The sequence below is a fragment of the Typopeltis vanoorti genome, chromosome 1 (genome assembly GCF_054136105.1).
Source record: "Typopeltis vanoorti isolate ZY-2024b chromosome 1, IOZ_Tvanoo_1.0, whole genome shotgun sequence".
Taxonomy (NCBI): Eukaryota; Metazoa; Arthropoda; class Arachnida; order Uropygi; family Thelyphonidae; genus Typopeltis; species Typopeltis vanoorti.
The window spans coordinates 87,384,422-87,400,425 of NC_143549.1; the positions used below are offsets into that span (position 1 = coordinate 87,384,422).

A 16,004-nucleotide genomic window follows, 5' to 3' on the forward strand; every position below is an offset into this window, starting at 1 on the left:
TCCCTTTCCACACAATCACAACATCTATACCTATTGAGGGATTCAAACTCGCAGTCTATTGGCTGGCGAGCAGGTACATTAACTACTCGGCCAACGAGGCTGGCAAGAACATGTTTAGACATGTAATATTCCTATTCATCGCATATTCCAGAGTATCTTTTAAAACTTCACACCGTAAACGAAATCTTTGTATAAGCTATTTAATGACCGAATTAATCTGTGAATCAACTTGCTCCTGTATATAGATTACCTTAGATCAGTTTTCGAATGACAATACTGTATTTTGATTATTAACATTGAAAATCGATGACGTCATCAATGTATTAAATGAGAAAGCCTAAGAAACAAACAATTGATTTACATCATGAGTTTCTCCATTGTTTAAAAGGGAAGCTTTTCTGTATTAATGTTTAATATTGTGACTCACAAGAAGGAAGAGAAGGGGGGGGGGGAACAGGAATTATCTTGAATCTAACAGTCAAGTTTGAAGAGAGGAAAAAAAAAAAAAGTCAACAAACAAGAGACTGCATGTCAACTCTAACCGTATCTACGTTCTCCATGCGGCATATGCTTGCAAAGAATTTAACCTTTCTTTATCGACCGCTTATCGTTTTAACTGCTATCCCCAACATTGCATTATGATTAAGTGCACCCACCGAGTGGAATCTACGATTGGGTGGTATAGTGTCAGGGTTCGATAGTGTTATCGTATCTCGGTGATAGGGTGAGCCAATCAGTGAAAAGACATACAGCTGCGTCCTGAAATTAGAAGCCATTGGCTCTCCCCCTCTTTCTCTTGGCAAGAAAATGAACCGACATTACTTGCCCTAACGATATGTGATAAGAGACGTGATGCATGTCACAAAGAAGGAAGTCCGCAGATTTCGTACTTCGACCCCCGTCACGAGTTAACAGGCCCGCGCCAATTGATAATCACCTGGAACCAATACGAGCATACTAATGGCTTTCAGAGAGAGAGAGAGAGAGAGCTGTATTTTGAAACATATACGAGTTTTTCATCTTGCAGAAACCTTGTAATAAAGAAGACGTGCGAATACCTTGAACACATATACAGCGACCTCTAGCGTTTAGTTGTTCAATCTATAAAACGTGTCTTAAATATTTCATTTTAATTTCTATTTAAAATGAATTCCCTTCATAGATTTTTAAATAAAGAAATGTCAAAAGAAATTAAATATTGACCGACGTAGTACGGTAGAAGCAACTAAAGCTCTCAGGCTAGTGCATAAAGTCGCTCAGCTGTGTGTGTGTGTCGTAAGGCAGATCTGTTTGGCTTCAGGGATGAAAAACCCGAATTTCTGAAAGAAAAACTCTCAACCACTGTATGCGACTGGTCAATGGAGTTAACTGGTCTCATAGAATTTAAGAAATTAACTTCCCCGTCTGGGGAATGCCTCTTTACTGTGCACCCTTTACTTTCGACTCCAGCCCAAGAAGACAGGAAATTGGACTTTTCAACTGAAAGTGAGTTAGCGGTCCTCATGCCTCATATTCGGGTTTTTATCCCACTCAGAGGCAGGCCTAATTTGTAGACGTAATATACATAGTTCATATTCTTAGCTTCCTTATGGGAAATTAAATAACCATTTTCTTTTATAATACCAGGATTGGGAATCGCCAATCTCACTTTGCATTACAGGCGTGATAACACAATTGATGACGCTCACCGTAAGTCCCAATTTGAGCTGCAGTGATGTGAAGTTCCGACGTACTCAAGACGCTATGAGTAAGCAGATTCACAAGGAGTTAGTTCCGGTACTTGAATTTATAAAAGGAAAGCAACACCCACGACCATATGTTTGTGTACGATTGTTGAGAAGGATTGACGTTTGTGTGTTCAATCTGGTTGAATTAAGACGATATCATTGATAAGTTTCGTTCAATTCTAATTTCGAAACACGTTCTAATTCATTTATTTCCAATAATTGTGATTTTGAAATTTAATTTGAAAAGTTGGATGGATAAATACCAAGTGGGACTTAAAAAATTGTTTTTTCCCCCCTCCTGTGTGATGATAACGGCATTTATAAGCTCTTTCTATTTTATTCTCCAAGACGAATTTCGTCATTTTGAAAAACTTAGCCCGAATATTGGAGCCGTCCTTGAAAACGACTCGAATTCATTCTACTTGGATGAATGAGTAACAGTCGAGCCAGTTTTCGCATAAACTGCTAACCAAACAAAGCAAATTCGAAACGCTTTTTCAAACTGATTAGCAAACTTATGACTAGTGACGTGTCTATTTAATCAAGATTCCTTAAGTTAAGGGGATAATAAATCCCTCATTATTTTATTTTAAAGACGGATACGAAACTCGTAGATCGAAATCTAAGAGTTTCATGCCGAAGAACTATCGGCGAGTCCAGGTGTAAGTGATCATCTGGGTATTACAACACTAGGGCAACTCGTTGCAAAGGTGGAGCGAGCTCCGTATTACTCTGGATTAGAGAAAGATGGTGGAAGTTTTTTTTTTCTGACTTGGTTAGACTATAAATTATATGTTAACTGCACAAGCGTCATCTGGCGATCAGCCAGAAACTCTTTTTTTTTTTTTTTTTGCCATGCCTGTTTTTCATAAAAGAATTTCAGTTGCACCATATTAAGAGATTCTGTTTAAAAACCGGAAGTATTAACCGAAATATGCAGCAATTCATTTCCTCATCACCAGTGTATTAAGGTCACGAGACCGGTGTATTATGTCTATTAATTGTGTGTGTGTGTTCTTCTAGCCAGTTTAGTTTTTTTGCGAGATGGAAATCCTTTCCACCTCCGTGCGAGACCGTTAATTAATTCATCTGAAGCTTAAAAAAAAAAAAAAAATGTTAAAGATTCTTCGCGTCCTAGACGAAATTCGAACTTAGATCTTTCCACCCGAGGGCATCCTCCACACTGATTAAAGTACGTTGTCTTCCAGTTATAAAGTAATAAATAAAACCATTAGAATTACTTGTAATTATTATTGTGAAAGATTACCCCGTATTTTGGATTAGGAACACGTGAATGAAATCTTTAATCAGCAAACCTAAATTTATTACTTAGTTGATTGTTTTCGACAATTTAATTGATTAAAACAAAATAAATGCCATACTACAGGTCCTAAAGCTTGCCGTCCTTAATTTTGAGCCACTGTTCAGAAGGTAGAGAGTCTCTATCACATAATAAAGAACAAGCTGCATTCACAAATAAAAAGCTTCTCCAACTACACGAAGACTAATGCGAAGCCGCACTATGTTGAAAAGTACGGAATCCACAGTTTCTGACCTATTATGCGTTATATTCTCAAAACAGAACGTAAAAAAGTCCAGATAATTATGAACTAAGCAAGTCGTCCGTCTTACTCAACAACAAACAAAAGGGTTCTGTTTGTTGCAATAAACTCAATTTAAACGTATAATTATGCTATAGTTTTGATAATTTCATAAAACATTCTGAACCGTTTTATAATTTTGAATTACAAGCTTCGTGGTGGTCCGAGTAAGAGCACTTCCGTTCTCAACCAGTAGGTTCGAATTGCATTGTGGGCAGGAAATGATTTTTATAATGAATAAATAAATAAAAAAAACTATCAAGACTTTCCGACCTTCTTTTAAGGCGCTTAAACTATATATATATATATATATATATATATATATATATATATATATATATATATATATATATATATATATATATATATATATATATATATATATATATATATATATATATATTTTATTTAGTTTATATAGTTTATATATATATATATATCAAATTATTAAAATATGGAAAACAACAATGAAACAAGGTATACGGTTAACCAGAAGAACTGTTATCATAAATGAAAAGATCAAGCAATATAGAGAGAAATGGAAAGATTCGCCTACAAAAAGAGGTGGATAGAACAGGCAAATGCCTATTCCCTTGGAAAAAAAGAAGAATATACCTATATAAAGTCAAAGCTTCAAAGATATTATCGCGCATGCGTATATAAAAAGGCAGCCATAGCAACGAACCGTATAGAATTGTTTTAACATTCCCATTGAGTTCGAAATACGTACATCGTCCAGTAAGCTAGCTGTTTGGTATCTTTTACCGTATATTTGGGAGCGAAACTTTTTCTCCTATAAATCGGAACAAATTCCAAACTTTCTTCCCACGTTTGTAATCTCCAGATTTAAAATAAAAAATTAACTTCCACTGAAATGTATTTTTGTAACTTTCTGTATACAGTTACAAGATGGCATATTTAACGCAACTTTTTGATGAATCATAAAAGACGTTTTTCCCTCTATTTCCTTTCTTTCATTTCATTGGCAGATTTTTTTGGCTATATTCACTCCTCCTTAATTTTATAGTGAGGCCTTCCCCCATCACTTTTTAGCTTGAAAAAGAGATGAGAGGCCAGTGCTAGGAAAGGTTAGATATATGCGGGATAATCTCTGAAGAACATTATGGGCTTCGGCAAAATTGTGATCTGGATCCAAACATGCATTTATCTGGTGAAATTTTCAACATCCGTCAGAAAAAAAAAAAAAATGCCTAAAGGGAATTTCCGACATCCCGCTTGGACAAACATCTAGAACTGTTCTTTTTGAAAATATATTTTTGTAGAAAATGACCTTTGACCCGGCAGAAAATGATTTCACTATCTCTCAAGAACAGAGGAGGCACCGTATTAGATTATTCCACCTCCAGGAAACTTACTCAGCAGTTTTTAAAAAAGCCGGAAGTGCTGAAATGTCAAATGCCACGATGACCTGAACAGGTGCTATTTTAGGTCAAATGTGACAAAACGGCATCCACATCACCCACACACACACAAAAAAATACTTATTCACTTGCAATCTGCTGGTGAGCCAATACTATTGCATCTTGAATCTAATTCAGAGGCCTGAGATCGGTTGGCTTTATACTTTTCTAGGCAGAACCCTTTCAAACATTGAGGATGACGAGAAGATAGGACGGATATTTGTAGAACACGCAAATTCCAAGACTACTGTCATTTTCATAACGTAGTCATTGGTGACAACTTTGATTGGAAAGACCTAGGTTCGAATCTAGTTTGCGATCTGAAAAACATTTATGAGGATTTCAACCAAAGACGAAAGTTATCCAATCATACGGTGATGACAGAGTTGATCAGCGAACACACGCGCCATTATAATACGTGTTTGCATTCTTGAAAATCAAAGGGGAGGTTAATACGTTTGAACATAACGGAAGTTTCCGTATATGCTAATCCTATACACGATTGAAGGACGATCCTGAGATAATCTCACAAATCGTAACTGTCTCCTTGCAAGTAATTTTGATACAAGGAATGAGGGCAGTGATTATTTGTGTTCATCTAATTGTGTGACGAATGTCTAAGAACACAGTTTTAAGTCCCATCGATTGTATGCGTAACGGTGAGTCAACAGGTTTGCATTCGACCTGTGAACTTTAGAAACATGCAAGGAATCTCTAGTGTTCCGTAGGTTCAAATTCCTTCCTTACTTGGAATACAAGCAGCTAGTAGTCGATCGCCTTCATTGGTCAGCATTTCCAAGTGTTCAACTCGTAAAATGTCAATCCTGCAAAAATAATTACGATCACGAGGAAGTATTATGTAACACTCCGAGGAATAAAATAAACAAAGAAATCATGTTTCATATTGTTCCATTGTTATTCCTTAATTTTCGTCAAATATTTTTAATACTAATACTCGGGAGAGAGTACGAAAATATCCATATCCCCCCCCCCTTCGCTTCAACCCCTTTTTATCAGTTTAGACAAGAGTTTCCCAATTAGTTTCAGAACGTCCAACAGAGGGCGGGCCACAGTTATTCAGAAATTCGCTGTGGTTTTAGAACTATATATAATTTTTTAAACAGTTCAGTAGATTCTGAGTGAGTGAGAGAGAGAGAGAGAAAGACTTTGGAATAGTTTAATGAAAACAGGGATGGAGAAATGTCGACATCCACTTCTTTAAATCATTTTCTTAAAAAAAGTTCGGCGCAGTTGCTAACATCCATATGATAAATCAATAGCTGAAAATAATGTGTGAATCTTGCATTAAATGCACTGAAAATCCTCTCAAAAATATCCTTTTCAACGCTAACATTTTCACATAATACAAAATCGTTTCTATGGTAACGCGATTGATATAACAATTACCTTGAGATGCTTGCAGATGACCACTGCTGCACACACCAGATGGCGTACTCTGTCCCAAATACAGGTGAGAAGACTGGCCAGCAAAGTAGCCAGCCGTCACCGAAGAACTCAAATGTAAAGGTAAGGCTGTCGACACCTTCATATTAGGGGGAGTTTGTGGCGGAGTATCAGTCTGTGGGGGTATTGGACTTAGTCCGTGAACGCCACTGTACGAAGCGGAGCCAGCTGTAGTGGAAAACATATTGGTTGCCTGGGGTGGGGAGGCAAAAGTGGGATAGGTCACGCTACCCACAAGGTGAGATATGGAAGTTGAGGGATTATTGACGTGGTATGAAGCGGGAGAGAACCACCCACAGTGATTTCCCAGTATTCCCCCGCTGCTACTTCGACTGCTGCTACTATTACTGCTGCTACTACTGTCGCCGGCCATGAAGGCGACGTCGCCAAAAGACGCGGGAAGCGCTGACACCGTCGGGGGACTCTTGCTGGTTGCGGTGTCGGCCAGTGACCAGATCTTCGGTTTGGAGCCGGTAGTGAGATGATCGGGGCAATCACTGCCGTTGCCTGGAGAGTTTTTGTTGTCCAAAGACACGCTGGGCGAACGAATCAGCGAATGGATGTCCGGCAGAGTCGGCGAGGAGCTGTCCGAAGGAGTGAAGTCCGCTACGCTGGCTAGAAGAGGGGATTGCTGGGGTTCGGATTCTTCACACAGGTTCGAAGAAACTCTGGCGAGAACGTCCGTCACAGGTGGGAAGCTGGCGGCGCCGTCCGTATGCCGATCGGGCGATGCAAATGGCACATGATGACCTCTTTCTAGACAGAAAAAAAAAAGAAAGAAAGAAGAAAAAACAATACAGTAAATGAGCATTATAGGATGGTAATTAAGATTTAATTGCTTTTCTGTCCAAATCAAATGTTTGGGGGAGTCGAACCTCCCACAATTTATAAAACTTCATTTGCATTTTTAATTTCCATTCGAAATCCAGTCTTTATTTTCAGGCAATAAAACGAAATAGAAAAACAAAACTTCTTTTAACGTCCCCCCCCCCCCCGAAGCCATGCATTCTTTACTGACAGCAACTTTAATGTTCAAGAAGACGTGCTCTGGTAAGCACTCATTTCTTTCTATTCGCATTTTAATGTCACCGTCTAATAATAAAGACAATTAGAGGCATAAAAAATGCACGCGAATTTAATCCCCCCATATGTCCATTGCAATGCCGCAATGGATGGCTGTAATGATGCTATGATAAGAAGAAGAAGGCAAAAAAATTGTATTACTTAGTAATGGGATTATTTAAGCAGCAGGCTTGAATTATTCATAGTTTTTCTCTAGACTTCTGGCATACTAATTTCGCCTAGAACATTCCCTTTAAAAGTTTTCATTTGCATTTATTAAGTCGTGGCAGTTAGAGCGCTAAGTTTAAATTAAGTGGAACATGCGCACTGAAGGTCTTCAAATGGACTTGAAAAATACTTACTCAACTAAGACAACCACTTCAAATATGCAACAACCAATGACCGAAATGCACGAAGATTTGCGATAATTTTTGACGTCTTGGTTTTCGTTTTTGTCATGGTTCGGAAATAAAAGTCAATACAAAACATGAAATTGAGATGATCAATGCGAAATGTTGACTGAGGTCATTAATTTGTTTGTCCGTAAAAGTAAATTAAAATTTACTTCATTTTCACGATACAATACAAGTGCTATTTTTCTAACTGAATATTATAACAATGTTTCAACTATGTCAGTAGCAGAAGATCGCAAACTGGTTTTATTCAACAATGGATTTATTCTGTTATTAAAACATGATGTTACCATTTCCATGTTCCTAGGAAAGTTTGATCATTTCTATAATGAGGTAATCCTCGTCGGTTATGATAAAACTATTTCATTGCTGGCCACTGCATCAGCAAACGAAAATATAAATATTTGTTGAAAGTATCAATCGAATAACATCATTGTTGAAATAATTCGCAATTGAAGTTTTTGATTTCCATTGTTGGAAATTTGGTTAAAAGAAATTGATATTTCGGCGTTTGGTAAAATAAATTTTACCAAACGCCGAAATATCAATTTTTTTTAATTAACCAGATTTTCAAAGACGAAATGTCAATTTCATTTAATCAGATTTCCAAACAATGGAAAAGAAATTGATATTTCTTTAAAAAAAAAAAACTGGTTAAAAGAAATTGACATTTTATTAAAATAAATATAGTTGAAAGAAATTGGCATTTTGTCGTTTATAAAATAAATTTTACTAAACGACATATGTCAGTTTCTTTAAATCAAGTTTCCAAATACGAATTCTTTCAGCAACGAAGCAATGCAAGTGTTAATTTCACAAATCAATCAGCTCTCTATACGATGATTTAAAAAAAAAAAAAAAAAATAGTGTATTTCCATTTCTGGAAATGGCTAGAGAACATTTAGCGAAATTCTAGTCCTGAACTGCAGCATTATCTCGTGTCTCCTTTTGAAGTAAAAGGAAATTCCACCCTCCAAAGTGTCATGACCATCGCAGCGACAACACATGTAGAAGGTAGGGTGTAGCTACAGCCCACGCTGCGTTAACATATGCACAATAAAGACGCTAAACTCTTACATCCACCAGTCTGTCCCAAACTAAAGCATTTGTTCCTAAGATTAATACCCAGGTTAAGTAATAAGAGTGCTATCTATGGTGGCTTCTCTCCCTAATTTACATGCAAATTGAACTAAAACCAGCTTCAAAGCCATAGTCGTAGAAGCCTCATTTGCGCACCGTTCATGTATATTATGTCGGCGTCTTTTAATAAGCGATTGGCACCTTGTTAAGATCGACTCGGCACACAAGTGATCTTTGTGTAAGCCTCCATGTGTTTGTAGTCGTCCTCCATCCCTTCTCTTCCCCCCCTCTAACTCTTTCGTCCCCTATTCCCCTTACACATCGGAACTCCACCACAAATCGTGGTAAGTGGATGGGAGAACACAATCAGTTAAGGAACTTGCACATGTTTCGCCTTTCAACAGACCATTTCTAGAAAGCAATACAACATCCCCTTCGCATCGAAATTCCTCTCCCTCCCCCTATTACATCTGATCTTCATAAGTCTAGCAGTGGTGAGTAATTCCACTAGAAATTAGCTACCTTGTCAATAAATGGACAGAAAGGTCTCTGAGTTGCTCAAAGTTCAGTGTCCTACGAACCCATCGATAAGATCTACGAAAATTTCTCTGTAGAAATCAATTCCAATAGCATGAAGATCATAGTTTGCAAAGTTTCACCCGAGCGAATGTGAAATACACTTAATTTATATGTTAAAAACTCGAAATTCGAAACGTCATTGTTAATATTATAGTATATTAACCATAAGAATTCGTATTTAGTAGTAGTAGTTATAGCTACATAAATTATATTCAGTTGTAGATAACGGTAACTACATTAACAATGTACATTTTTTAACAGTTATGATAGAACTGTTTCTTTGTTGGCCACTGCATCAGCAAACGAAAACAAAGATTTGTTGAAAGTAACAATTGAATTCGCAATTGAAGTTTTTGATTTCCATTGTTGGAAATCTGGTTGAAAGAAATTCACATTTCGTCGTTTGGTAAAATTTATTTTATCAAATAGCCGGTAATAGATAAATAATAGTAGGTAATAATAGCATGAATCACAGGCATATTTAGGGGAAGGGCTGATGACTTAATTCTCTCCCCATCCTTGTACTCTTATGAAAATGCGGGGCTGTCCACTCAATAAACGTATAATTATATAATAATGAAAGAAGATTGAGTGGCTAAAAACTGGATATTAAATAGATAGGAAGTGCATACTAATTTAGTAAAGAGGACAAAAAAAAAAAAAAAAAAAAAAAGCGATCGTATGTAGGGCGGCGTTCCTACACGCCTTTATCAAAGCTTTCTTATATTTTACAATACAATGAAACCCTCTCTCTCTCTCTCTCTCCAAGAAAGATTCCCTTTTCATCAGTATAACTATGACAACAAACAGTGATCTGGCGATAACAACTTACTTTGCTTTGTGAGCCAGTATAAATACATTTTATGAATATATACGGCAAATCATAGCGCCTTATATGTATAGAGATACTAACTAATTTACTTAATTTCTTTGGATCCGCACATGAACATGATTATAAAAATGATTATGTTTGGAACACACATTTTCTCTTTCTTCAATATCCGTTATACCTTAACTTCACCTGGATTAATTACAAATGACTTTTATAAGTTCTGTAGAAGCTACATAACTTGCACCGCTTCCGATACAATGCTGTCAATCTCAAATAAACGTTTCAAACAGAACGAAGCTTTCTCACAAATGGCAATGGGAAACATGGTCTGGAATCTGTCGTTTACTCTAAGACTAATGTTCTTAATCGATCTTAATGTTCTTAATCAAAAGATTAAGAACATCTCCAAAATTTCATTAGTTCTGTTTGGGTGTGTGAATGAAGATTCCAAAAGTGTACCTTTATTAAAATTAGATTTATAATTTATACATTAAAATTGTCGATTAATAAATAACTAAACGTCATTATTTTGTCATTCTCGCAAAATTGTTAAGAGAAGGTTGATTGAAACAATAAAAGAAGAGAATATTCACTGAAACAATAAAAAGAAGAGTTTGGCTGAAGTACAGATAATAATAAGAAGCGAAAGATAATCTAGACCAGTTCTGTTTGTAGTTAAATCAATATTGTATGTATATTTTTTTCTATTTTTATTTTCAGTTTGTTTTCGTCTTGGCTGTGAAATATTTGCTGAGACAGAGAGATCCAAATAGAGTATTCACTAACTGATGAACCTTTTAGCAATTGGTTCTATTCCATTAGTGCAAATTTACAATATTACACTGTTTGTGATAGAATTTTCGATCATCTATTTTAGAGAATAGTATAAATATACATATGTTCTTAATATACTAGGCATCTAGGTTTGTTCATTTTTTTTTTTTTTTAAATGCTTTTATAAGAAACTGACATTTGTGAGGATTTTTAGTACAAATCCTTATAAATTTACCGAAAATTACTAGCAGCATTATTCATTATTTTTAAATATACATATCACGTGCAACATTGTTGTCCATTTCTAATTCGAGCACGAGTTCCATTGTTGGGAAAAACTCGCTTTAAAAAACCTCAGCTCTTCAACAATTGATAATCCCGAAGTCTTTTTTTCGTGTCAATTTCCACCAGAACAAAATCGAATAACTTAACGGTGAAATTTTTGACTTTGCAATAAAATCGAAAATAAATTCATTATGCTTTAAAAGTAACTCATACAAAAATAAAAATAAATTAAAAAAGTTCAAAACCTAGCAGTCGGTACTTATTGATCGTGTTAACTACCCCCGCTGTGTTAGGGAAGCAGATTATCTTCGCTCAATACACGAAATTGTCTCCTCATCTCGCGTCATTCGTTTCTTTCGCTCCCACAAATTTCATTTATCCGCGAGTGCAACTCAAACGGCCGACATTTATTTATCAACCAATGGACGCCACTTACCGGAGACGATATCTAAAGGCAGACTCTCCCCGTCGTCGTCTTCTTCGTCGCTCTCCCCATCGGCACCGCTATCGGCGACATCTCCGACGCTATTTTTGCCGGTCGCCCGATTACTCTCTGTTCGCTCCCCATTAAGGTTCACTTTACCGTCGACAGGACGGTCAACACTGTCTCCGGTGTCGTCGTCTTTGTCACCCGCTGTCCCATCCTTGACGTCATCGAGTTCGTGATCGGCGTCAATCTTGTTCCGAGGTTCCCAGGTCATTTTGTTTTCCTTCTTAAGTCGTCTTCGGGCATTGGCGAACCACGTGGACACCTGGGTCAGGGTCATCTTGGTGATGATGGCCAGCATGATCTTCTCTCCTTTGGTCGGATACGGGTTCTTGCGGTGCTCGTTCAGCCACGCTTTTAAGGTGCTGGTCGAATCTCTGGTGACGTTCTTTCGGCGAGTTCCGTTAAAATCCAGACCACCATACCTGCGGAAGGTCAAGAAAAGGTCACCAGATTATAGGATGTAATACACGGCGCAAATAGACAAGTATAATTACTATCTATCACAAAATATTCTCTCTCTCTCATAATTAGTATTTAACATATTACTTATCTATTTTTTTTAAACTGTGAATATTACTTGTGATCATCAAGATGGTGAAAAATAAACACTGTGATCTAAAGATAAATTTGTCCTTTTTTGAGGAAAAAGAATTTTTTTTTTTTTTTTGGTCTAGATCGCGATACAGAAAGTTTAGTGTCGAATCCTGCTGGGAAAGAAGAAAAATAATAATCTGTGTACTGTATAATCATAAATTCTTATTTTAGGTATAACGCCACACATGCTTAAAAATTGTCTGCAATGCGAAATCCTCAGAACCCTATACACTTGAATATGCGGCAAACTTTGGATCGGAATATGCTGACGGCATTACTGTTGATGCGATGGGAGATAATGTTCCTAAAAATATCTCTTGAAAATGTCAGGTTTACCTACTTTTTTTTTTTCAATGATCCTCTATTCATACCAAAGAAAATATAATGTAAGTTTATCCTACACTAATAATGAATTCTGATCACGTGGAACAAAATCACGCAAGAGATGGTGATAATGATGAACCAAATGGAATTGCGAAAACGATGTAAACCTGCACTAAAAATGAAAGCGTGTTCTTGAGCGCAGTACTGTTGAACACAAAAATATCTTGAACAGCACCTATCAGACCTTAAACATTTGGATGCGCCAACTGCAGGGTTTCGAAGCTCATCGGCTAATAGCTGAGTCAGCCCTATTTGTGACAACAAGGAAGGGAAGTAGATTAAAATGGTAACAAACAATTTTCCCCCTCCGTAAGATACGCGTTTCAGATAAGCAATAATTAAATACTCGTGTAATTTTAGCTGCGGATGATTTTCATCCCCAGGTGTGACCCCACTCACTTGGATGCCTGCTGAAGTGATTTGAAATGTACTGTGGTTGGCTTAAAGATGAGTGGTTCCCCCGATTATTTTCACAACTATTCTACCCATTTGGGGTCGCCACCCATAGTTTAAGAAGCTCTTCGTTAGATGATAGTTATTGATATGTAGTGAGATATGTGACTGTTTCTGCTTCTATACAATACACACCCCCACAATCGCACTATTAATAATCTCATGAGCTTATTAGGAAATTATGAAATGGCATGATCATGGGTTCAATGAACAACAATGCAATGGCGGCCATTCTTACAAAAAATGTCGCCATTGCACTGTTTTATTCTTACAAAGAATAACGTTATGAACTATCACAAGAAATGAGTTCTATCGTCTTACATAATCCAAGTACTAAAAATGGTCCGATTTAAATCAAAATTTAATAAATGTTTCTAATGATCTGAAATATCAAATCTTATGAAAATTCATCACAGTAATTGTTAGTTCTTTATATATATATATAAGAACTAAAAATGACTCCAGTCACAGATAAATACGTTTGTCGGTAGCTATCTGTGGACTGGAGTTTATCTCTCCGCTCGCTTGTGGTTGTGGCCATGAATAATAATCATATATTTAACTCAAACATGAACTAGTGTGTACTAAGAGCTGGAAAAAAAAAAAAAAGAAGAGAGAACTCGATTAATCCCCCTAACACTGCCATTATTCACGCACAAACATCCTACCAGTAGCATAGTAAGTTTCCTGTGTGTGTCAAGTCATAAAAAATACTGCAGACGACAGTTTGTTTTTCCTGGACAACCTTACGGCACCTTCACTTCCTATTCCAAAAGACAACTCTATCGTCTTTCTCCCTTTCGTGAATTACTACATTACACTGGGGGAAGTTAGTTCGCGACCAATTCCGAGGGTACACAAACAGCATCAAAAACAACACCAGAATATTTAGTTTCTCAACTAAATTCTCGCATCCGTCACAGGATCGGTGAGAGGGGGGGGGACCCCTTGATCCCTCACTTCTCCATTGAAACCATATATATATATATATATATATATATATATATATATATAGAGAGAGAGAGAGAGAGAGAGAGAGAAAGATACTTTCATTCCGCGTGCTAATATCCCTCCCGTTATCCGACGTCAAAATTCACGCATATAAAAAAAAAAAGGTCCCTGCCGCTTGTTACGGCTATTTATGACCTCACAAAGCACCCCGACAGCAGGGTGTTTTGACAACTGCCGTCTGCCAACCTCTCATTAACCCCGACGCACCTTGAATGAGCGGAAAAGTGTAAACCTAGACGTCCGCTAGCGTTAGTTTGCCGCCAAACTTCGGCAAAATTAAAAGAAGGGGGCGGGAATTTCAAAACGCTCGTTTCGAGTTTATTATTGGTTCGAATTATCAACTTACGTACTAGAAATGACGGCTTGAGAAACCGTGCATGGTTTATCATTAAAAATAAAATAACTTGTCCGTTTTACGATCCTACCTCGCCGCTGGTGCTAACCGACATTTGTTTTTTTATCCCAGACAATGCAAACGCGGTCGTTGTTATAGCAACGAACTAAATAAAGAAGAATCTATGATTGTTAAATGATGCTAAGATAGGAGACTAAATTCCTTTCAAGAAAATCTTCAGGAATGTGAAAGAAAATTAAAATGTAAAGGTAGCTGTTCATCTATTAGGGAGTATTGAGCTTATATAGCTACGCCGAACCGTTAAAAATTTACGTAAGAAAAAATCATAATGATCTATAAATACATTTTATGTCATTTCGGCATTTTTATGGCTTCCGGACGATCTTGTCATCAAAAACGAATCGTTAAAAAAAGTATCAATGTTTGATTGGATCACTTGTTACACGTGTTGACGCTAACCCCAGGTTAATTACAAAATAAGTTAAAAAAAATAATACTCGACTGAATTGATATTCATTGAACAAAGATGAAAAAGGTTTGCACTGTTGAAAACATTTCTGAAGCTCCAGTCTTTGCATTATATCCAAACAATAAGAACTGTGATCTTTAAAATTTTTGAAATACAATAAATTCAAAATCTATGCAAATCGCCACATGTGTCCCTCCATTTTTTTAACGGCAAAAAAATAAAAAAATAAAAAATTGTGCCTCGTCAGCAGACGAATCACAAATTTACATGCTAAAATAAGTTAGTATTCGCATCTTTCGGTTACACTTGAATTGCAGCAGACCAACGAAAATTCCAGTCTCTTCTTTTATCTTGTGTGCAGTTAATCATTGATCATTTGCAGTATTTTGCTGTTTTAAAAATCCCAATTTCCAGAAGGGAAAAACCTTACCAACGCCATATAAGATTGGCGAACTTACATTCAAGTGAAAAGTTATAACGGTTTGTTTCGCGTCCTATACGGGATTTGAACCCAGATCTTTCCAACCCAAAGGATGTTGTCAATACTGACTGAGTTATGAAAGCGCTTTTAAACCAAAAGCATCACTCAAGTAGTTTCTGTGCATTACATAGAATTATCTTCTAGAGTCAGAACTGGCCATTTTTAACCTTTGAAGCGAAATAGCCTCAAGAGAACCCACTAAGGCAGTCTCCAGCTTGTCTTAAATCTCGTCTAGGATACGAAGAACGTTTATGTAGATCTTCATATAAAAGTGAGTTCGCCGGCCTTCACTTATCGTGTTGTCCCCTTCCATATTCTGTTTCCAAAATATTGAAAAGTGAAACTGTAAACCATATATGTTCAATAAATCAGTCAATTTTGATATAAACAACAAATAATTTTTTTTTTTTGTCTAAGTGAAAAAACACTTAGAAGATGAACTGGGCTGATTCACATTCAATTGGACAATAACTAGCATCACTGAAAAATCTCACTGAGAGATAGATAGAGAGAGAGAGAGAGCGCTCTA

General features: G+C 36.7%; 1 protein-coding gene across 1 annotated transcript in view; it reads right to left on the reverse strand.

The window, feature by feature from the left end:
• Positions 1 to 16,004, reverse strand: part of LOC150110180 (uncharacterized) — a 77,499-nt gene that overhangs the window by 2,773 nt on the left and 58,722 nt on the right. Inside the window, exons 4-5 of the mRNA XM_090391930.1 lie at positions 11,675 to 12,150; positions 6,157 to 6,969 (exon numbers count right to left, since the gene is read on the reverse strand). Coding sequence (XP_090248056.1) covers positions 6,157 to 6,969; positions 11,675 to 12,150 — 1,289 coding nt within the window. The remainder of the gene's footprint in view (positions 1 to 6,156; positions 6,970 to 11,674; positions 12,151 to 16,004) is intronic.